The 21,719-nt window shown below is 36.3% G+C and overlaps 1 protein-coding gene across 1 annotated transcript in view; it reads right to left on the bottom strand.

Moving 5' to 3' along the window:
• VWA8 (von Willebrand factor A domain containing 8) overlaps positions 1 to 21,719 on the bottom strand; it is a 295,349-nt gene that overhangs the window by 129,747 nt on the left and 143,883 nt on the right. Inside the window, exons 22-26 of the mRNA XM_072976319.1 lie at positions 9,481 to 9,556; positions 7,431 to 7,566; positions 4,986 to 5,105; positions 1,778 to 1,983; positions 336 to 487 (exon numbers count right to left, since the gene is read on the bottom strand). Coding sequence (XP_072832420.1) covers positions 336 to 487; positions 1,778 to 1,983; positions 4,986 to 5,105; positions 7,431 to 7,566; positions 9,481 to 9,556 — 690 coding nt within the window. The remainder of the gene's footprint in view (positions 1 to 335; positions 488 to 1,777; positions 1,984 to 4,985; positions 5,106 to 7,430; positions 7,567 to 9,480; positions 9,557 to 21,719) is intronic.

The raw sequence follows: 21,719 nt of genomic DNA, 5'->3' as shown, positions 1-21,719 counted from the left end.
TGCACTAGATTAGGGAAAAATGAGAGTCATAAGAATTCAACAAAAGGACAGAGACTGTTAAAGAAACAAATATTTCCCTTTATTTGATTATATTACATCTACTCATGGGACATTCAAAATAACCGAAGTTCTCAATTTACAGGCCTATAAATAATGCTATTTAACTGAAATCCAGCCAGCAAATAGCAACATATATTTGAAGAACTGACTCGTGGAAAGTAATTTCCACATCAACTCAGCTTAGAAGAGTATCACACTAGATTCAGAATGTTCAGCATTTGAGAATCAGAAGAGTAACACTCAAGAGACTTTTATCAACAGTGAGGTTGCCTTACTCCTTTGCCAGCTGCACACTGGTAGGCTTTGCTCCGATGGGTATCCCGTGTTTGTGTAAAGTGTTCATCAAAGTCTCCCTCAGGTCGTTGTTGTAGGAATCAAAGTCAAACACATTTCTAACCACACTGGAGAGACCTTCGGTGGGAAATTTCTGTTAAAAAAAAAAATCCCGTATTACCCTGTGATAAAATACACAATATCGTAAAGATTTACAAGACTGACAGAACAATAATGATCAAAAAACCTTCAGCAGATCTTTCTTTACTAGCCTCGGCAGATAACCACATAGGAGGAAAATACACATTTTTCTCTTTTAATGTTTGCTCTGATGACTTAATATTTTTCTTTTTAAATAAATATCAGAGTTTGAGAGGGAATAGTTCTTCCTCTCAAATGTTAAATCAGTGCTCAGATCCCAGTGTTTGGTGACTTCCACTGCTGCCTGAAATCTCCTGTCTTTAAAATGAGTATAGCTGACCGAATTAAAAAATGATACTTAAATAAAGGGGACTGTTGAATATCTATACAGAAGTATTTAGAGAAGTTGCAAGTCTATGAATAAAAAAAAAAGGAACAATAAAAGAAGGGGAGAAGAATATAAAAAGTACAGAGAAGAGAAAAATAGAGAAAAAAAAACCAAGTATTACTAACAGCTAACTGTACACTGGTGGTGTCCATTGGGTCCTTTACTGGCTCTGTCTTGATTTTCTTTGGGCACTGGGGGCTGAGCTGGACTCATGGTTTTACAGGCAGAATAAAGCTTTCTAGTTTCCTTTCTAGGTCTTCGTTGGAGAGTGGGGATGGAACAGAGGTCAAGAGCTATGAGCTTGTGACCGCTAGCTTGGAAACCATTATTTGTTATCAAAATAAAATCTACTTGGGTTTTTTGTTTTCTTTGGTGGGCTTTATGTTGTACATGGCTATGAGGAACTTCATTCTCCTGCTCACTGACTCTAAGTCTTATAAAACTTTCTCACATGATTTACAGGTACATAGTCATTACTGCTAGTTCCTAGTCTTGTTTTTTTTTTAATCACTGAGTCTTTTGTTTTCAAAATGAAAATATTCTCCACTCAGATACCACACGCCTGTTGTATAAAGTCAGACAGTAGTCAAGTTGCCCTGCTGTCTGATTCTTCTGTCTTCCTCTGCATCCTGCTTCCTCCACAAAAAACAAAACAAAACAAAACAAAAACAAAAACAAAAACAAAAGCCTCTACCAAATTTCCTAGCTCCTTGGTAATAATGGCACAGAATCTTGCCAAAGTGAATCCAAAGGCTAAACGGAAAATGTTCATTTAGATTACAGACACTTCATATAATATCATTTGAATCAGTATTATATTTATGGAAATGGAAAGACTTGGATAAATTAGGCAGTCTAAAAAAGGCTCAGATTGACGGCTTCTTTTAAACTTTAACACCCTGGCGTGTGCCATACCTGTAAATGCTTGACTATGTTGACAACTTCTCTGGTGGAATAAGGATAGTTAATAATCCCCTGGTCGGCTAAATTCCTCAGCTCTCCAAAGGCAGCCACGAGTTTTTGAAGGGTGGGCTCGGGCACATTCGGGCCATACTGCCTGAGCATCTCGAGCTCCGAGTGGGGTTTGGGATTATCAACTGCATGGCAGCTAAAAATATCACCTACAAGAGAAAAAAGATCCACATTCAGCAGGCAATGAATCCATTATGATGCCATAGGAAGTACAGAATGATTGTTACAGGAGCCACGGTGGTTCACCAAAGCACTCCTATTTTTAAATGTGTAAAACTGCACAGAAAACCCGCCCAACAATAGGTAGAGAGAAAAAAAGCAAACGACTAAAGCAAAAGAAGAGGAAACTGAGTGATGTGTGGTTCATTCTGCACAGACTTATTTCTGTTAAAAATTATATTTTTTGAACACAATTTCACTGGGAGATACCCAAATAGAAAAAGAAAAAAAGAGAAGCCCCTCGGTGTCTCTGCCAGTCCTACCCTCTCCCTTATAGGCACCCAGTGTTAACAGTCCAATGTATTTATTTTTCCAGACCTGTATTAATATTTTTAATGCATATATATATGAACATATACAGTTTTGATAACTTACTCCTTTCCCATTAATTGGAAAATACTTTTCATATGGTTCTGAGGCTGCATTTTTAACTTTAACACATGTTGAGTATCTTCAGAAATTATATACATCTATCTCACATGTATGCTGCTTTATATTAAAAAAGGAAAAATCAGTATCATCACTCTCTAAACAATTTATATTTTATGCAGATGCTAGAGTCTACTTTAGAGTTGGTTTTGGAAAAGTGAACCTGTAGAGACAATGTCTAAATTAAAATCAAGAAAAAGGAATGTAGAAACACAAAATATTTCATCTGTAATTTAGACAACTGAGAATTTACTAGAAAAATGTAATTTATACTCAGGAGAGATAAATTTCTCATATAAAAGTTCACATAGAAAAATATCATATGATATCACTTACATGTGGAGTCTAAAAAAAATGGTACAAAGGAACTTATTTACAAAACAGAAACAGACTCACAGACAGAGAAAACAAACTTATGGTTATGGTATGAGGGAGGGAGGCTGGTGGAGGGATAAACTGGGAGTTCGGGATTTGCAGCTACTAACTACTATATATAAAATGGATAAACAACAAGGTTCTACTGGATAGCATAGGGGACTATATTCAATGTCTTGTAATAACCTATAATGAAAAAGAATATGAAAAGGAATATATATGTAAATATATATATAAAACTGAAACACTATGTTGTACATCAGAAGTTAACACAACATTGTAAACAGACTACACTATCAAACAAAAAAATTTTTTCCTGGATGAAGACTTTTGGACAAAGCATTAACACTGTCCAGAATGCAATGAAATTTCTGTCTTGTACTATTTTTGCTATCATTGACTGAAGTTACACATGTAAAGTACACTGCCAAATAAAGCTCTGTACTAACATAATGGGAAAAAAAAGTAAAAAAAAAAGTTCACACAGTTCTGATTCATAATCCAAAAGACAAGGGACCAAAGGAAGTTAAAAGTAAATAGATTTGGATTATTGAACATGTTCATTTTAGAAAGAAAGGACATCCAGACTTACTTTGACTTCAAAATCATTCAAACAATTATTTTATCATTATTATAATATTTATGAAAGCAACTGAATAAAATGCAACCATGATAACTTGGAGCTTGTATCTCATCAGCTAAACCTGTCCAAATATGAATGTGAAAAACAGCTTTTGCTTTTTTTGCTGAGAGTCAAATGTAACACTAATATAAAACTATAATGGACTCTATATTCATTTCATTCATCAAATAATTATTAAATGCCTTCCATGTGCCAAGCGTTACCCTAGGGATTTTATATCTATCAGTGATCAAAAACACAAAAATCTCCGCACTCGTAGAGTTTATATTCTGGTATAGGGAGACAATAAACAATAATTATAAATGTTAGAAACTGTACATTTCAAGGAGAAAAGAGAAAGAAAAGCACAGAATAGGACATCAGAAATGGTGATGATGGGGGAGGTCAGCCAGGTGGGCCTCACTGAGAAGGTGACAGCGCAGGTATCTGCAGGATGAGCATTCCAGGGACAGCTATACAAAGACCCTAAGGCAAGCGTACCTGGCATGTTCAAGGAAGAGGCGGGAGAGCAGAGTGGCAAGTGGAGGGTGAGTGATGGGGAGAGCAGCACAGAGCAGAACAGGAAGCAAGGGCAGAGAGATAAGAGGACGTAAGAGACATGCGCACCTCGGGAGAAATTCTGTGCATGTCTGAGAATATTCATGCACACACATCCCTCCTGCCTTTTGTTTTTCAACTGGTAGACACACTGGTACACACTGTTCTGTCTTATTGTTTCACTTAGTTGTTTTTTTGGGGTTTTTTTTTTTGGTATCAGCATGGGTAAACTTGTTTTTTTTTAAACAGCTGCATAGTAATCTACTGTGTGGACATAATAGAATTTCCTTACTCAGTCCCATTTGGATGGACATTTGGGTTGTTACCCATTTTTTTTTTTTCTCCTATAAACAATGCTCTATTGCCTAGCCTTGTACTAAATCATTGCATGGGGAATTCCCTGGGAAAATCCTCCTAGGAGACTGAGCCTGTTTCACATTGAGTCTGAGAATGACCAGGATCCAAAATGACCTCCTCGCCATAGAGAAGCTCTTCTTAAAGACTCCTGATGAGTCGGTCTATCCCAGGGCTCCACCAATCCACGTGAACCAGTCCCCTCAGAGCTGGTCACAAACCTTTTCATAGTGAGGGAGATGGGACAAAAACACTAAAAACCATTCCTTATTTTGTGTTTTATTCTAAGGGGCCCTAAACAACAAAATACAGTTAAGTTGTTTAAGAAAACAGGCTCTGGAATCAGACAGACTTAGAGAAGAAGCCAAGCTCTAACAATCACTATCTGAGTGACCCTAGAAAAACAGTCTCTCTGAATGCCAGACACTCTCCTTCTCTGAAACGGGGACAACAAACCCTCTCACAAGGTGGTGGTCGTGATGATGATTTCAGCACCTGGTGGCGTTAGTGACAGCCATGACAGCATTGTTTCTAAGATAATATTATTATTGTTATTGCTATTGTTTTTGCTAAGATGATCATTAATGTTTTTACCTAAGGTACCGAAGAAATCATTGCCTAGGAAAGGAAATCCAGGTCTGTTGGCCAGAACAATCATCCTAAAATCAGGATGAATCACAACAACATTTTCTCGTCCATTGACATTAGCAGAATCTGAAAAACAAAATTTCTATGTATTCTTTATTGATATTTAATAATTCTTAAGAATATAAAGTTATAGCCTTTAAAAATCACATAAGTAGTCATACTGTTTAATTGTAAAAAAAAACTCTAAGAAATCTGGTTGAACAATTTGCAGAAAACAAAAACATTTTCGAGGAAGTCTGTTTAAGAACAGAGTACTAATAAAGTGTATACTAAATTATACAGGAATCTGCATTTTTATTAAAATTAAATGCACGTCTAAAAAGCAAACTTGTCTAACTGTGTCTTTTACAGTACTTAAACTTGGCTTGAGATGCTGTTATCCCTTTAAAAAAAAATAGAATCCATAACAAGGGATAATCCAAAGGATCCTCAAAGAATAATCCAAACATCCTTTCGTTTTTTATCAAATCAGCATAAAAGCCTGCCATTCTGCACCTAAGCAGTAACTTCCATTCAGATTATGCACCTTGAAACTCAACCACATAGAATAAAGGTCTTGAACACCTAGTCAACTCATTAGAGGAAAGTTGATTTATTTCCATTTAAGTGATTCTACCATAGTTCTTAAAATAAGTAATTTCAAGTTGACTGGAGCTTTCCTCATGCAAACGTTTAAGGTTTTAAGGAAGTGAATGTTACACACTACTGGATGACGTACATTTCAGATAGAACCGCTTGTCTAAACAGCACTTTAAGACAGTAAAAACTTTATTATGGTTATTTTAAGAAGAAACATTTGGCATTTGGGTTTACTTAAACATCAGCCTTAGGCTGTCCATCTTTAACAAATGATAGTTGTGAAGCACCTGGAGTTTTGTTTGAGATGAGTCTGTAAGAACTTACACTTGTACTTTTCTTACGATATCAAAAAGTAACCTTTCAATGTGCCATATACTCATGTACTAATACCACCATTAATTTTAACATTTGATCTCCTTTACTTTTTGTAGTGGCAAATAACAAAGGTATGTGGTCACATGCAAAATTTACTCAGTTAATGAAAATTAAAATGACAATAAAAATGTAAATTGAAAAAAACAAAGAAGACGAAAATCATAGCCATAGAATGGACGCTTTATGAAACCACATGCAAAAGAGCTTCAGAGGTTCTTGTGTTTAACATATTGTCTACAATATTATCAAACTTGAATTTAAAAATTATGATGACTCTTTTACTTCTAGACTATCCTTCAAAAATATATAAACACATGTAGAGGGTTACCAGGAGATAGCCACAGTTTAACTACAAGTTTGTTTCAGGAATTCTTTCTTGCTTTCCATTTACTGTCCACATAATGCCTCTTAAAAGGGCAGACAGAATTCTAATCCTGAAAGTCTGAATGATTTTTCTAAAGGATATCATTCTCATTTTTACCCCATAAATTCATTGTGAAACTGAAATGTTACAATACTTTTACTAGTGCTGAGTTTCCTAGGCTTAGAAATGGCAATTTTGCAATGACAACATCCAAGAAGAAATCTCTGTGATGATGCACGTGTACATTTTTAATGGGGGCCTTCTGTATATGCTTTGTTTGAATACTGAAGATTTTGGTTATTAGTCTCAACTTGTTTGATTACCCTGCAACTGACTGTATATTTTCAATGGCTAGTTATAGATTTCCAAGTCTTTTCATGACACAGAACTTTTAGACTAGAAACTAGAAAATGTTCTCACATTGCATTAGACAATTTTTCTCTGTAGGTTAAACAGATTTATGAGATTTATCCACCTACATTTTCCCAGAGAACAACAACAATATAAAAATAAAATAAAAGGAAGAAGATACCCCAAAACAGGATAACTTCTTCCTGAAGCAGGGTGTGTGTATAATATATATTTAGACACACATATATTCATACATATATATGATAAATACATGTGTAAAATAAAATGTTCAGCATTTTTTCCTAATTACACTGAGCTAATAATAACATTAATTTTTAATATTATTAGTAATAGAAATATAGTAAGACTATAACAAATTTCAGACAACAATGGAAGAAAATAAATTGCACACAAATAATTGAGAGATGAGTATAATAAGGATTGTATGTTTGTATTTTCAGTGTAGAAAATATATGAAGCTGATTTGTCCTAAAACTACTATTGAAATTTTCAGAGATGCTTTCTGGCTATTAGAAAGTGAAGCTGACAAAGCTAGATTCAGACGTATTGATTTTTATAAATAACTATCAATATGGACAACGTGACTTATACTGAACTTATGCCTGTTGTTGGCAGATAAATTAACCAGCTAATTGTGTGATTTGATACCAGAAATGTAAATATTGAATATACTGAAATGAAAGTTGCCTTTTCATACTCACTTGCAACAATGCGTCTTCCATCTGCTAGAATCATTTCTCCATTTTCTACTAGAGTTTTTAAAATACAGGTGACATTTGTTGGGGCTTTGTCTGCCTCATCCACTACCAGAACATGACCCAACTTTACTGCTTTAACCTTTGAACACAGAACATTTATCATAAACAAAAGAACGAAAGCAAACATTCTAAAGTTTTCATCTCTCGTTGCTTTGGATTTATAATAGCTGGTTTTATGTAAGTTATAAACACACTATCACAAAAACGTCTGTAGTAGAGCTAGAAACGAAATACAGGTCTCCACTAAAAGCTTCACATAGTTACTAAAGTTCTAACTCTGCAGTAGTCACTTTATTTTCCTTTAGCATCATAATTATTCCTATGTTGGCGATATCCACAACAATTCACACCCTAGGGTAGGGGAGAATGAAAACAAGAGAAATTAAGGTGCCACGGGGGTTAAGAGGAGTGAGATGTCACAAAGTGACAGTGGACGTTAGAACACTGCATTTGCGATGGCTCTAAGAGTGTACAATTTTAAGAGATCAGGAGGTATGGTGAAGAGATGGGTATTTGAGACAAAAAAAATCAATAGTCAGACTCAAGCAATTCTGCAGCCTATTGAGGGAAGAGCAAATATAGTCTATCTTGTGAAGCAGAGGTTAAATGTGAGAAGAGAGAGACTGGGATCTGAGGGGTAGGTCAGGTCTGTACTACTAAAACCTCGATGGCCAGACCAAGAAATGTGTGCTTATCTCATTAAGTAACAGAATGTAGTTAAAGACTTATGAGTTTACACACAACAAAGGAGTTTGGGGCTACATTTTAGTACATTTAATCTGGCCGTGATACGCAGAGATAGGCTAAAAGGGGCATACATAACAATTTGGTAAGAAAGTGTGAAGACCTGATTTTAGGGAAGGAGGCATGGGGAAAATGGAAATAGAAAGCATTACACTGATCTGAAGAGTTTTCCAGAGGTATAATCCACAGCCTGTGCAGCCAATCAGATGGGAAGAGGTGAAAGGAGAAATAAGAAACAGTCCTAGGTCTTAGATGGCTGAGTAAATGGTGACGTTGTGAAAAGAAAGGTAGAAGCCAGGATAACCTCTTGAAAACACTTTTAAAGAGTGGATAGGAGCAGCTACTCACTGAATTTAAATGTAAACCGAAAGATTTTCTTATATAGTAAGAAATAGCTCATAACATAAAAATGGACCAGATCATAAATTTTTATTACATAGTTCTGCAAAATAATTTTCATGAAATACAGATTAAGAAATAGATGATTTTTTTCTACCACAAATATTTTATTCCATATTCTAAAAAAATGAATATGGATTTTCTTTTTAATTTTAGGGTAAAAATAAACAGAACTGAAAAGGAAAACATGTAGCTTCTACCCTCAACTCCAGCCTTCATATCTTTGTTCAAAGAAAGTCAGGTCCAATCTGGGAGAATTCAGGCAGGAGATCCCAAAGATTCCTATCACCCGAGTCTGGACCACAGAGGTTCTCACGATGGCTTATTTGTTACCACTGCTGCAAAGGGGAGCTATTTACACACAGGGAGTTATCTACACAGAGAGACATGCCTGGCAGGCCAGGATTTCTTTGGGTTTTATGAGAGAAGCTGAGGAATGTTCTTCCCAGCAGCCCAAAACATTGGCCTAATATTTTATTCATTAACATCATTTTTAAAAACATTGTAGAAATATTATCTAATTTCAAAGCCTGTACATTTGAAAACAACAGCAAACTTTCTTTTTTTCTTTTCCTTTTTTTAAAATTTTAGAATGAAAAAGAAATGATTAGAGGATTTCTATCATTTACTAAATTTCTCACTCTGGAGAAAGAACAGAATAAGAAAACATGTTATTTTCCCAACAATTTGCATTTAAATACCCACTCCCCAAATGACATATGAAGGAGTGTTTTCCAGTGAAGACTGAAACATATTGGTATCTGTGGGAGATTTCTCCCACTCATGGCTGAAATATAATTATCATTCAAAAAGCTACAGTTGAGAATATTCATACAGTTGTATTACTAACCAAAGGCGAGTCTTCATACACAATAAGTCCATCTCTAACAGAAGGCTGAAGAGTGAGAGTTTGTACCGTGGTGTCCCTAAAGTTAAACCAACACATTTTATAGTTAGTAAGGAAATAAACTGACATTTGATCATGAATAAAACACAGGAGCATTTCTTGTTTTTTCTTTTAGTTCACCATCCAGCTTTTCCCAAAATCAATAAAAATAACAAATGAAATTCCACTCAGCAAAAGTATTTTGTAAACGCCAATATAAGTTACAAAGGTTTGGGAATTAATCTAAGTTTACAGATTAGCCAGGTTCTTTACTTCTCTTTTTTCTTTCAGTAATTTCCCCTGGGACCATTTCACTCTTCAAAATTACCTCCTGAGAGTGGAGAGGAGAAATTTTAAAAATATATATACATTTGTATTTAAAAATATATATATATTTGTATAAATGTGTGTCTATGTGTGTGTATATATATATATAATTTACACTATTTAAAAATAATTTTAATGGCAACTTTGGTGACTGGCATGCTGACATGACCAATTAAAGCAAGTCTATGAGTTACACTTTCTGGCTCAATCTGCCATCACTAGGTGCAAAAGCCAGACTGTCTCACTCACTCCAGGAGCCATGGCATTTTGACCATTTCTGCTAGGATTACTTTCTTAAATCTACCTCTACTGTTTGCCCGACTCTCCTTAACATCAGGATCTTCAGAAGAATTAACAGTGCGCTATCTTGATGCTATGCACCTCCTCACACAATGAGACAAGAAGTTCACACCGCCTATGAATATTTTCGCCAAAATGTGTGTTTATAGCTGCAGGTTATAGGTAGGTCCAGACATTTTAAAGGGGATCAGCTTTATATCTTCACCTTTACTTACATTCGATCTTAAAAATAAAAAATCCTATGGCCATCCTGATCATGTCAGACAGAGAATTAAACTACTTCAAAAGTGTGAGTAGCATATTTCTTTAAAAGAGTTTCAAATTATCTTTTTAAACTACCCTAAAGTAGTAAGTAAAATGTGAAGTTGCAGTTGTGTTGTTTTGAGTAACTTCTACGTGTAAGATACTGTTTGGAATGTGAACTTCAGACCTTAGTGCTATAATATACTTCTGAAACTCCTACCCAAATGCCAAATTTCATCACAATTATTAAAATATAAAATGGGATTCTATTAAAGAAACCTAATGAATATTAGAGGACAATCACTAACAAAGCAAACTTAAGGTACCATTCAAATCATTTAATAAAAATCAGTTAATTGCATTGAAAGGCAGTTGGTGGAGTAGTGGGGGGAAAAAAAAACCTTTGGAGTCAGATCATTCAGGACTCAAATTCTAGGTATTGCCACTTATTAGCCATATGGTTTTAGGTAAGTGATAAAACCCACTCAGGTGGATGACGGATAGGACACTTGGGATAGTATCCAGCACAATACAGAGCAAGCAGAAAGAGTAAAATAATGAGCTATTTATTGGGATCATTACTGCTGCTGCTGTGGCTGAAAGTTCCTTCCCCGTGTGACTTCTACTTGATCTTCAGGTTTTTAGCACAGACAGTAGTTCTTAGAAAACTCCTCTGGACCCTTTTTAGACCAGTTAGGTGGCCTTGCTGTATGTTCCCTTTGCGTCTTGGATCTCCCTATTTCAGGCCTTAACGCACTGTATCATAATTGCTTGTTTTACTATCTGCCTTTGTACACAGACTGTTAAGATTTAAGAGTGTAGACTTGTAGACATCTACCTTATCGCTCATCCTGTCCCCAGCACTGAATGACTGGGTCACAGGATGAATTTAATAAATATTTGTTTACTAAATGAATTCGTGAATAAAATGAACAAAAACACTAAGGTTAAAAAATCAACATTGTAGCTTATAGTGTAACATACAGTGTATGGACTTCTAAATATATTGGATCATGGAACTCTTTTTTTAACAGAGAATCTGGAACTATAGAACATACTTTGGTAAATGTTGGCTTAGATTAAGACTGACTCTCTTAGAAGTGAGGACTCTTCCTTATGTTATGTATTAGAAAGTACAGTCATGTTGAAAAGCATACTTGGGGTCGAGTGTACCTGAGAGGGAAATGGTTTATGTCCATCTTGGACTCCAATTGAGTTGAATTCAGACTTATTATTGTAGCAAGTAACTTCTGCATCAAAGTCCTCATTTACTAGGACTTGAGCAGGTCTGTTGGCCTTATAAATATTGTCGTTTACAATTTCTAGAGTACGTGACTTTTTTTGCAATGAGCTTAAAAGGCTTCTCCCTCTAACTTGACTAAATAGTGATTGGTTTCACTAGTTAATTCCTTGGGGGTTCGGCCCATTGCCATTCCTGACTTCCATCCCAAGCTCCTACCCCCATGATCCTGGTTCTCGTGGGTCTGGTGTCCATTGCTTTCTATGGCCCTAGCACTGCAATTTATAAAGAATCCAACATTATTCCTTTTTCTTCATTAACGTGCAGATTGAAAAGTGTCTGAAATAAAGCCTTGGGAGGTGTTAAGGAAAGTGAAAATACATCGTGACATATATTGGTGCTTGTCAACTTTTAGTATGAATAAAATATTTCTTATGCAACATAAAGATATACAGTCATATATCCAGTTTTTGTATTCCTGGTTCTCATAAGTTTACTGTTGGACATATTTGGTGCCATCTTCTGCTAAGATTCAATTTCTAAGGTTTTAAACAAATAAGAACAGAGTTTAACTAATATCACTCAAATTCACTGTTAATATTCTGGCAATACAGAGGGAGTGGGTGAGGAAGAGAGGTGTTCACAGAGATTTTTATAGCAATATAATGAATTTCTCACCTCAGCTGTCATATATTTAATGGGCAACAACATGACACCTTCCAGCTCCAAAATGGAAAAAGGAACTCTTATATCATCGTCAGTAGAAAGGAAATTCAGTCATTACCTTAAAAATTAGAGTGCTTCACAGCAGATTAAGAACAGGAAATTCAAACCCAATCCCAATTTTAAAAAGGCACCTGAAATTGTTCTATAACTCTTCAATCCTGATAGCATACAGTTTGTCAAATTAGATTTCTCAAAAGACTTTTGTGCTAGAAATAAAAACTGTATGTTTGAAGGAACAAGTGCAAAACAGATGATTCCCACAAGGGACTACAAGTGAGGACAAATACAAATGGAAATCATGATTTTCAGTGGCGTGGGCTTAGAGACAGAGGAGCTTTAAAAAAAAAGTGGTTTTACTCTGTTCTTATTATTGGTTCTTGATCTTATACATCAAAGGAAAAGCAAAGGCTAGTGAAATATGTAAAATGATATTCAGTTAAAAAAATGGGTTGGCTTATACGTCAGTAAGTCCCTTATTATATAAGAGTAGAAAGCCCACTATCTTCTGCATAGTACTTAATACAACAAGAAAAAGCTTATTTTTCAAGGTATCTTATAATATTACAAACTTCAACTGAATAAGTGATGACTATTGTCACAGGTAGCACCTGGATTGATAAAGCCAATACAATGATTCTTTTTCAGAAAATACTTGATTAAAAATCATTGCTCTGCATTTAGGAGCACCTTGGATCAAAAGATGTTAATTCTCTACGTAAATGAACAATGATCTTAAGATATATTTTATTTGCTACAATTTCAATTCTATTATGATTTGTTCCTCTCAAGAATAGCTTTGAAGCATAAGCTGATAAAAGTTAAACAGAGTCAATTTCAACAATCCCGGGGAGAAAAAAACACATTGCAGTAACATTTCCTTAGCCTGTGGTTTAATACAGAGATATTTTTCCAGTACATAACAGTTACCAGCAATGCTTGAGGAATTAATTAGGATGTTCAGCTAGTTGCTGACATTTATGTTAGCACCAGTTGTTCTCACTTCTTACTATCTTACAAACTAAAGCTGTCCATTAATTAGAGCCTGTGTCGATAAAGGGGCTGCGCAAAGAAATATGGTGCTAAACTCTAGTCTTCTTTTAACCCTGTGATTTAAAAAAAGTTTTTAAATTGGATTTATTAATGTTTCAACAGTAATTTTAAATGATCCCAGATGCAATAAAAGTAATTAGATTGAATAAAGACCAGGTTTTTATCAAAATAAGGAAAGAAAATTGGCCTCGTAAGAACAAGCACAATCTGTTCTTGCAATGTTGCTCATGAAGGTACATTAAGCTAATATCTTTTCATTTACTGAGGTGCAAAAGATGCAAAATAGTGATGCTTACTTTGAGGATGATATTTCAGTAAGTTGGTATTTAAATTGGTTTAAGGTTAGCTATCTTTTAGAAAAACAGTAATAGTTAAACATAAGGATGAAGGAGGAAAAAAAGACACACAAGACCTTCAAATAGCTCATAGAAATCTTCTGGAACTCTGTAGTTCATTAAAATAGAGATGGCTATAGTAATGGTCCACTTATTACTGAGAGAGGAGAAAGGAAATATGAGAAAGGAAAGCTAGGCTATGAGAATAGGGGATGAACCATGGTACACAGGAGGCACTTAACAAATTTTTGCTCAATAATTTAAAAAGAGGGATGATTATGAAAACAGAATTAAATGGTAATGATCACCAATAACGTATATGCATAACATTACTGACAGAGAAGCAAATGCTGCTGAAAGATATTTTCAAGTGAGGAAGAGGTTATGGTGTTATCAAGAATGTCATTTCCACAAGGCTTATTTTAAAACAAGGAATGAAATAAAGGTAAGAAGTACTACTAATAATTATCACTAATAAAAGAGAGAGTGGTACTTAGACACAGGAGATGCAAACAGATGTGAGAGTTAAGTGATGTTTGTAAACACTCCAGCCTCTCTGCTGGATAGCAACGTATTACCTTCCTACTAAGGCAAATTTACATTGCCACATTGGGAAAGAAACTCCCTTGAGCGCTCAAACAGAAACAGTTGTTGATTTAGGCAGTGTTGCCACAGAATACAAAAAAGGGAAAGACATAAATTTGCTATGGCTATTGCAGTGTTTGTTAAAAACCAGCACTGGCCTACATCTGAGTCCTCCTAGTTTGGTCAGTCGCTTAAACTCTTGAAACCCAAGATGACTCACCTCTACAGAGGGAATTAAAATACACGAGGGAACATAGTAGAGTAAAAAGTAAGAAAGATAAAAGTGGAAAGAGAAATATTATTATTACATGTGCTTTGAATGCTGTGAGGGAAAAGTCCATTTAGTAAAAGATAAGCAAAACATTATTTCTGCCAAAGGGACTGAAAAGACTCCAGCTCTTAAAATAGTTGTTTTGGAGGACAAATAGTTTATTTAGTCGTCAATCACTCATCACTAATATATCCAGATATGTCCAGATGCAGAAAATCCTAACAAACCATAAAAGGAAGGAAGACATTAGGGGATAACGTTTATGGGAGGAAGTCTACTGCGGTGCATCGCTTTGCTCTTCAGAGGCTGGCCCTCCTGGGAGCAGCAGGTAGAGAACAGCCGTGGCAAAGTTGTCATCGGATGGAAGCTGAACATTTCAAAACAGTTTTCTAAATTGACTTGCTCTCCTTGCCTCGTCTCCTAGCACTATTGTAACACTTCTGTAAAAAGAAATTCCTCTAATATTCAAAGTCATGCTGACGATCAAATCTTTTAACAAAATCTGAATGTTTTGAAACTTGTCTAGTCTTCAAAAAGAAATCTACTAAGATGGTATGTTTAAAATGGGATCTTTTATCTTTACTCGGAAAACTAGCTATTTGGCTTGGCAAATTCTAGGGACTTGACCTAATTTCTTTGTAGGAGCTTCATTTCCCCTTTTCCAGACAAAAAAAGAAAAACAGTAAGCAGGCCTCTTATTTCTCTTTTCTCCAACATTAAACAATGCATTTCTAATCAGTTTTTTTTAAAGGAATAGAAGAATGAAATGCAGATTAAAATACAAAACTGAATGAGTGTGCAGAGATGCACACACAGATGAAAGCAGAGTGTGGGCAGGTGAATACTCTATCCACTGGATAAACCTTTATCAGAAAATGTAGTATCTAGTAATTTATATTTTTTAAACACCTCATTAATTGGGTAATGACATAAAAGTTTGATAGAGTCAAAAATTAATAAGTGAATAGTTTTTTTTATACCAGAACATTCCAGAATTGTTCATTCAATAAATATTTATTGACCATCTACTAATGGGCACTGCTTTAGATAAGATGGATAAATATCTGGGAAGGTAAAAATTCCTCCTCTTTCTGAGTTTAATTAAATTCACAATATATTTAAGTGAATTTATCCCACCACACTAATAACTGACCAACTTTGGTATAGTATAAAGTAGATCTTGCATGAAATCAAATAGCAAAAGATTTTTGACCACATTTCAAAATAAAGTTAAAATAAATATTTTGGATCACTAAGACAAATGATGGACAGGCCTGTGGCTATTCAAGTCAGAAGTCTACCAGCTCTCCATGAACCTGGTTAGGCATGTCTCTTTTGGTTAATAACCCAAAACATATCTTTCGTGTAATACTTATTGCCTAAAACTTACGATATAAGTTGTATTTTGTATATATCATAATATTATTTGCTATAACACAATCTGTGAATTTTTTTATACTAATTTCTGATTGGTCATCAACTTGAAAAAATTCCCAATGCTCTCTGGTTTATTTGTCACACTTTAACCACTTGAGCCAAATAAAAAATAGGATGTAAACAGGCATTAGAGATGGAGAACTTGTAACCTAAAGGAAAACTGTTGAAGTTTTCTGGCGTGTACCTATGGTATTAAGTTTTCACGATAGACTTTTGTAAGGGAAGAGACACTATTGCATCATCAGAAAAATAATACATATTGCTTTTAGCAGCAGAAGGTAAAAAATTCATTTCAACCCCAGCCTATTTTCCAGTGTCATTCTATTGGCAGAGGAGAAGGAACAAATACCTCTGAGGAATTAGAGGGCAGAGGACCAGAGCACTCCTCAAAGTACATTTCTTTGTCATCTTATGCTTTTTCTTAAGCGTTCTTAAAATCTGATGGAGATTTTGAACACCACTTCATAATACACCTAAGTGTTTCAATACAGAAATGTTTACAACACCATTGGGAAAACAGCCACAAGGACCTTTTTCCAGAGCCAACACCTCCAGCACACCGGGGTGAGCGGAGGGCAGCTAACACTGCCCAGCAAATTCAGCATCTGGCCACCTTTTCTCTTCTGGTATCTAACCCACTTCTTGAACCCCAAATTAAAGAAATGAGTGGGTATAAAATGTTTTTTTTCTTCACTGTTTTATGAACTGTGTGAGGACAATGACTGTGCAGTGCCTTCGGAATGACCCTGAAAAGTCAGTATGTGCAGCATTTTCTGACTGGACTTGTGGGCATTTCAACAACTGCACTTTTTAAAGACATCAAGCTGCTTATGTCATCTTGGGACTTGAAAAGTTCTCTTGTTTCCTGGACAATCTCTTCTACTCTTTCAGGAGGAATGTGAGTGTGGACCATTTGTCCTGTTCTCTCCCTTGCCATTTACCTAAGGTTGGTCTGAGGATCTCTAAAACCACACCAGGAAGAAAAAAAAAGTACTCAATACACAGATAAAGCGTAAAATACAACAGAAATGTTGTTAGAGGCAAAAGGCTAAAAATAGGTTACTATCCCAGTGACAAATCCCTATTCCAGTGCTACTCAAAAGTCAACTTCTCAGTGAGGCCCTCCGTGGCCGACCTGTTAAAAATTTTAAACCCCACTCTGGCCCCCTTTTCCACTTTATTTTCCCCATGACACTTACTATCGCACGGACTACATATTTTCATTATCCTCTTCTCTCTCACTATCAACTAGAATATAAATAGGAAGGCTGGGGAGGGAGGTGGGTACAGTAGCTCAGTGGTGGAGCACGTGCTTAGCATGCATGAGGTCCTGGGTTCAATCTCCAGTACCTCCATTAAAAAATAAAAATAAAAAAGTAAATAAGTATGAAGGCTGGGAGAGGGTGGTTAGCTCTTTTGTTCCTGATGTGATCATCCATGCTGGGAAAGTGACCAGCCCCTACTATGTGTTCAGTGTTTGCTAGAATGGTTGCATTCCAGTAAGCTACTCCAGTCACATGCTCTAAGGCTGTCCTGAACTACTGGTGGCGCCTTAAGTACTGTGCCTAGTTTTGTGTACATTTTCTGGGAAGTTTTTTCTTCCCTTCCCCCTACTTTGCTTGACAAACTGTTAAGGTCCATTCTTTACAGGTTCAACTCAAATATCACCTCCTCTTTGAAGCATTCAGTATTTCTCACTTCTGTACTTGCCGCTGAACTAACTGCTCCACAGAAGGCACTTCACACTTAAGAAACTTTTTCATTGCTCATGTAACCGCAGAACCAGCCCAGACTGGCCCTATCCTGTTTCTAACAAGATACTGAGTTGTTTTTCAGAGACAGCAGAACAAAACTGCAAGTCATGCAGCTGAAGCATGTGCAGAGGAGAAATTTTGACCTCAAATAACACCTGGAACCAAAACTTCTACCTCCTCCTCACCTCCGAACCAAAGGACTGGGACATGACCCGAACCTTAACACCGGACCCCGTCAGAGTCAGAGGGTCTGCTGTCCAGGAAGACCGGGTGCTGAAGCTCCCTTGACCACACCTGACCAGAAATGGCCCTGTTCCAAAGGCCTCCAATTGAAACCTGTCTTGCCAGTGCGTCTGCATACCAGCCCTCCTCCCCGAACTCACAAAAGTTCATGAACCCCAGATTGGGGAGACAGATTTGATTCCTGCCCTCTGTCTCTTTTCTGGTTGATCTCAAAATAAAGCTCTTTTCTTCTATAAAAAGCCAGCACCATGGGATTGGCTTCTATGCACTCTGAGCAGAGAGTCCTTGCTTGATAGCATTCTTACGACTGTCCCCTAACTAGGCATACCATTACTGACAAAAGAATAGCATCTTTTTTTCCCTTCTTCTTCTTTTTTCTAAAGCTCCCCTACCCTCCTGCCTGGGAGGGAGCTGGGCCTCAGAAGGTATATCCCCCAGAACCCCAAGGTTCTACACGGTGTCTCACAGGACATTCTAGGGCTTGAAGGCTCTGTAGTGGGGGAGTGGGAACTTGGAAGTGGCCACCTGACTTCAAGGGGTGTGTGCTATGGTACTTGCATTGATGCTTCGTGTTGATTTATCTTGGATGTTCATTTGGCCCCCTCCTCACCGGTGATGCTACAAAGGTCTCTTTTCCCAGATGAATGCTGCAAGAATGGTCCCCAACTCCATCGCAGCCACAGCTGGTGCTCCCTTGCCTCCATCATAGCTAGATCTTACACCCCACTCCCCACACCCCTGCTCCCATCCCCTTTCAGAGCCAGGACTATTAGAGATTTATGGGGATGGGTTAAAGTAACTGGCCAGGTCCTGAGGCCCTCTTCCCCACTCCCTCCTCATCCTTCCAGGCCCAGCTGTGCTGCCCTCTAAGTCCCGAGAAATAGATTTTAAAGTCTTCTCTCCCCTGTTCCCATTTCTCTCTCTTCAATTAGATATTCCTTTCCTTGAGCTCATTCCCAGAGGTGGGAGTCTCTCCTTTGCGCTCTCAGGGTTTGCTGTGCCTCGGTATTGGGAGGGGGTCATCCCCGGCCCATAGTCAGAACTCTAGTGCCTGCCAGGATCTCTAATTAGGCACCGCGGTGGTGGTGGTCAGCCCAGCCTTTCATCATGGGTGCTGGGGACCTCACCCCCACCATCATCTTTTTAAAATATATATATATATTTAACTAGTACCTATAACCATGCCCTGTACCTTCTAAACATGCAAAAAAAAAGTTTGCATAAAGCATAAATGAACACATAAGTGTATTAAACATATATTATGTATTACCAGTTAGTAAAGCAGATTATTAGGTGTGAAGGGTTATATAATGAATAATCCAGAGCTCCCACTTTCAAGAAGCCCACATCACAAGAGAGACATAAGATAAATACAATTCATGTCAGAATGATATAAGAGAAGTTAATATAATATAATAATGTTATCTAATACAACAGAAATCAAAACAAAGTTCAATGGGGACACAAAAGAGAAGCCAATTAATTCTGACTGGAGACACCCGGATCTTGATGATTTTATATGATTTTAACTGGCAGGGATGAATGGAAGGTGCTTCCAGGCAGAGGAATAGACAAACATGCAGAAGTTTGGAGATACAAGAGTAGTTTGGAGAAACACTGAGTATGTCTAGAATATAGTTACATGGAGGAGAGCAGAGCTGGATAGGTAGGGTGAGGCAGAGTGTACAGTTTTCCTAAACACCACGTGTAAGAGTCTGACTTTCATCTCATTGGAAACGGAGGACCCATCATCTATACATCAGAGAGAGGACTCCCTAAGTGGATGTCTCACCAATGGATGGGAAGGAACAGGCATTGCACTTATTCATTTGCTTAACAAAAGTTTATCAAACATCTACCATATTCCAGAAATCATGCTGGAGGAGGCAGTTCAAAGAAATATCCCTGTCCTTAGGGAAAGAACAGCATCTAGCAGGGAAGACAGAGTTGGAAACATGTAATTGATAAAGAATTACATGTATGATTCAAGGTGAGTGCCTCTAAATGTACTGTTAATAAAAGGTTTTTTTTTTGAGAAGTTACATTCTAAAATATACAAAAATAGAAATAACAACCGAGCTAAAGATGAAAAACAATACCTTAGAGACACTTTTAAATTTTCTTCGTTAATAATACAAAAAGACTTTTTGTTCTCATTAAAAATTAAAGAAGGATATTTTGGAAAGAACAATGTAATTAATACACTTTATTATTTGTGTAACTGAAAGGCCCAGCTCTAAACTTAGTTTATTTTGATACTTATTATAGTTGAAAAAGAGCTCACAAATTTGGATTTGTAGATGCAAACAGAAGTGCAACACTGACTGCACTCCTGATAGTTCAACACGCATTTTTCAATCTCATTTATCAAAAATATAAAGGTTTTTGTTACAGTTACGCTTGCGAATTTCCATCTTTCCTGATGTCAGTGTTTTGCAAACTAATCAGAGAGTGTCACATTTTATATTTTGAATAAATGGGTTCACAACTCACTCAAATTCTTCATTTATAGGAAATTGTATTCTAAATTATGCTAGTGTGCAGAAATGAGACATTTTAGGAGTAATACGATCTATTTCTACTTCTGACACCAAATGTGTGGGTTTTTCATACCCAAAAATTCTCTAGGGGTCCTAGAGTCATCTTATTAGCACATAAAAGACTCTCGTCACTCTGGAGAGTCCAAGGGTCTTAGAAATAGGGATGAAGATAAAATATTATAACAAAAGATACCCTTATCGCACAGGAAACTATACAAGGGTTTTAGAAGCTCTTGTGCAGGGAAAGGGAATGAAGACCTAACATATAATTATTATATCACAGAGTAACACACATTTATTTTCAGCCACAAAAAAACCTAACAATTGAAATAGTGATAAACATCTGATTTAAAAATGCTCTCTCCAGAGAAGTTTTTATTTTAAGGAGTTATTTTCTATTTTACTGCTAAAGCATGGCCTTTAGCATGAAGGGTCAAATTAAATGTTTTTTAATTTTTAAAATGTCTATTATGTAGCATCTCTCAGACAGCCATTAACACGCAGATAAATCATCAAACTGTGAAATCCTGACTTTGTAAAAGACAAATGACAGATCGCTTAACAGATCTTTTAAATACTTTACAATGAGATCACATGTGAGACTGTGTAGCATAAAAGATTTTCATGGTCAGTCCCCAAGTCATTACAAAATACTGTAATAGTTCTGGCTTTACTTTAAAAATCTTGTTTTTATACGGTATATCAAACTGGTGACATCGTGTAGCGCTTTCTGCAAGTCTATTTTCAATCTTTGTGGCAAACGCTGTGTTTTGAATCATTACGGAGCAAATATATTTCATGTGTGATGTTCTCTGTAACCTTATTCAAGAATCTTTCTTCCAATTAAATCAGATTCTCCATCAATGGTTATATTTATACAATTTTCTGTTGATTTTATGTTATTTGTTTATATTTACATTATTAATCCTATTTCCAACACAGGACTTTTTTTCAAGAATCTTTTAAGCCACTGCCCATTATGTGAGGGCCAGTTTAGTTAAAAGTAGGTAACATAAGTCATAAATCTGCTAAACAGAGCACAATAAACTGTCATGTGTTGTCACATTATGCAAATCAAATGAATACCTGAGAGCATCACTGTCATTTCAAAATACGAACTCCCACAATTCTCTCTGGATATGTCCCATTTTC

This window comes from Vicugna pacos, chromosome 14, assembly GCF_048564905.1.
Source record: "Vicugna pacos chromosome 14, VicPac4, whole genome shotgun sequence".
In the NCBI taxonomy this organism is placed as follows: domain Eukaryota; kingdom Metazoa; phylum Chordata; class Mammalia; order Artiodactyla; family Camelidae; genus Vicugna; species Vicugna pacos.
This window is presented reverse-complemented; position numbering and strand designations above follow the sequence as displayed.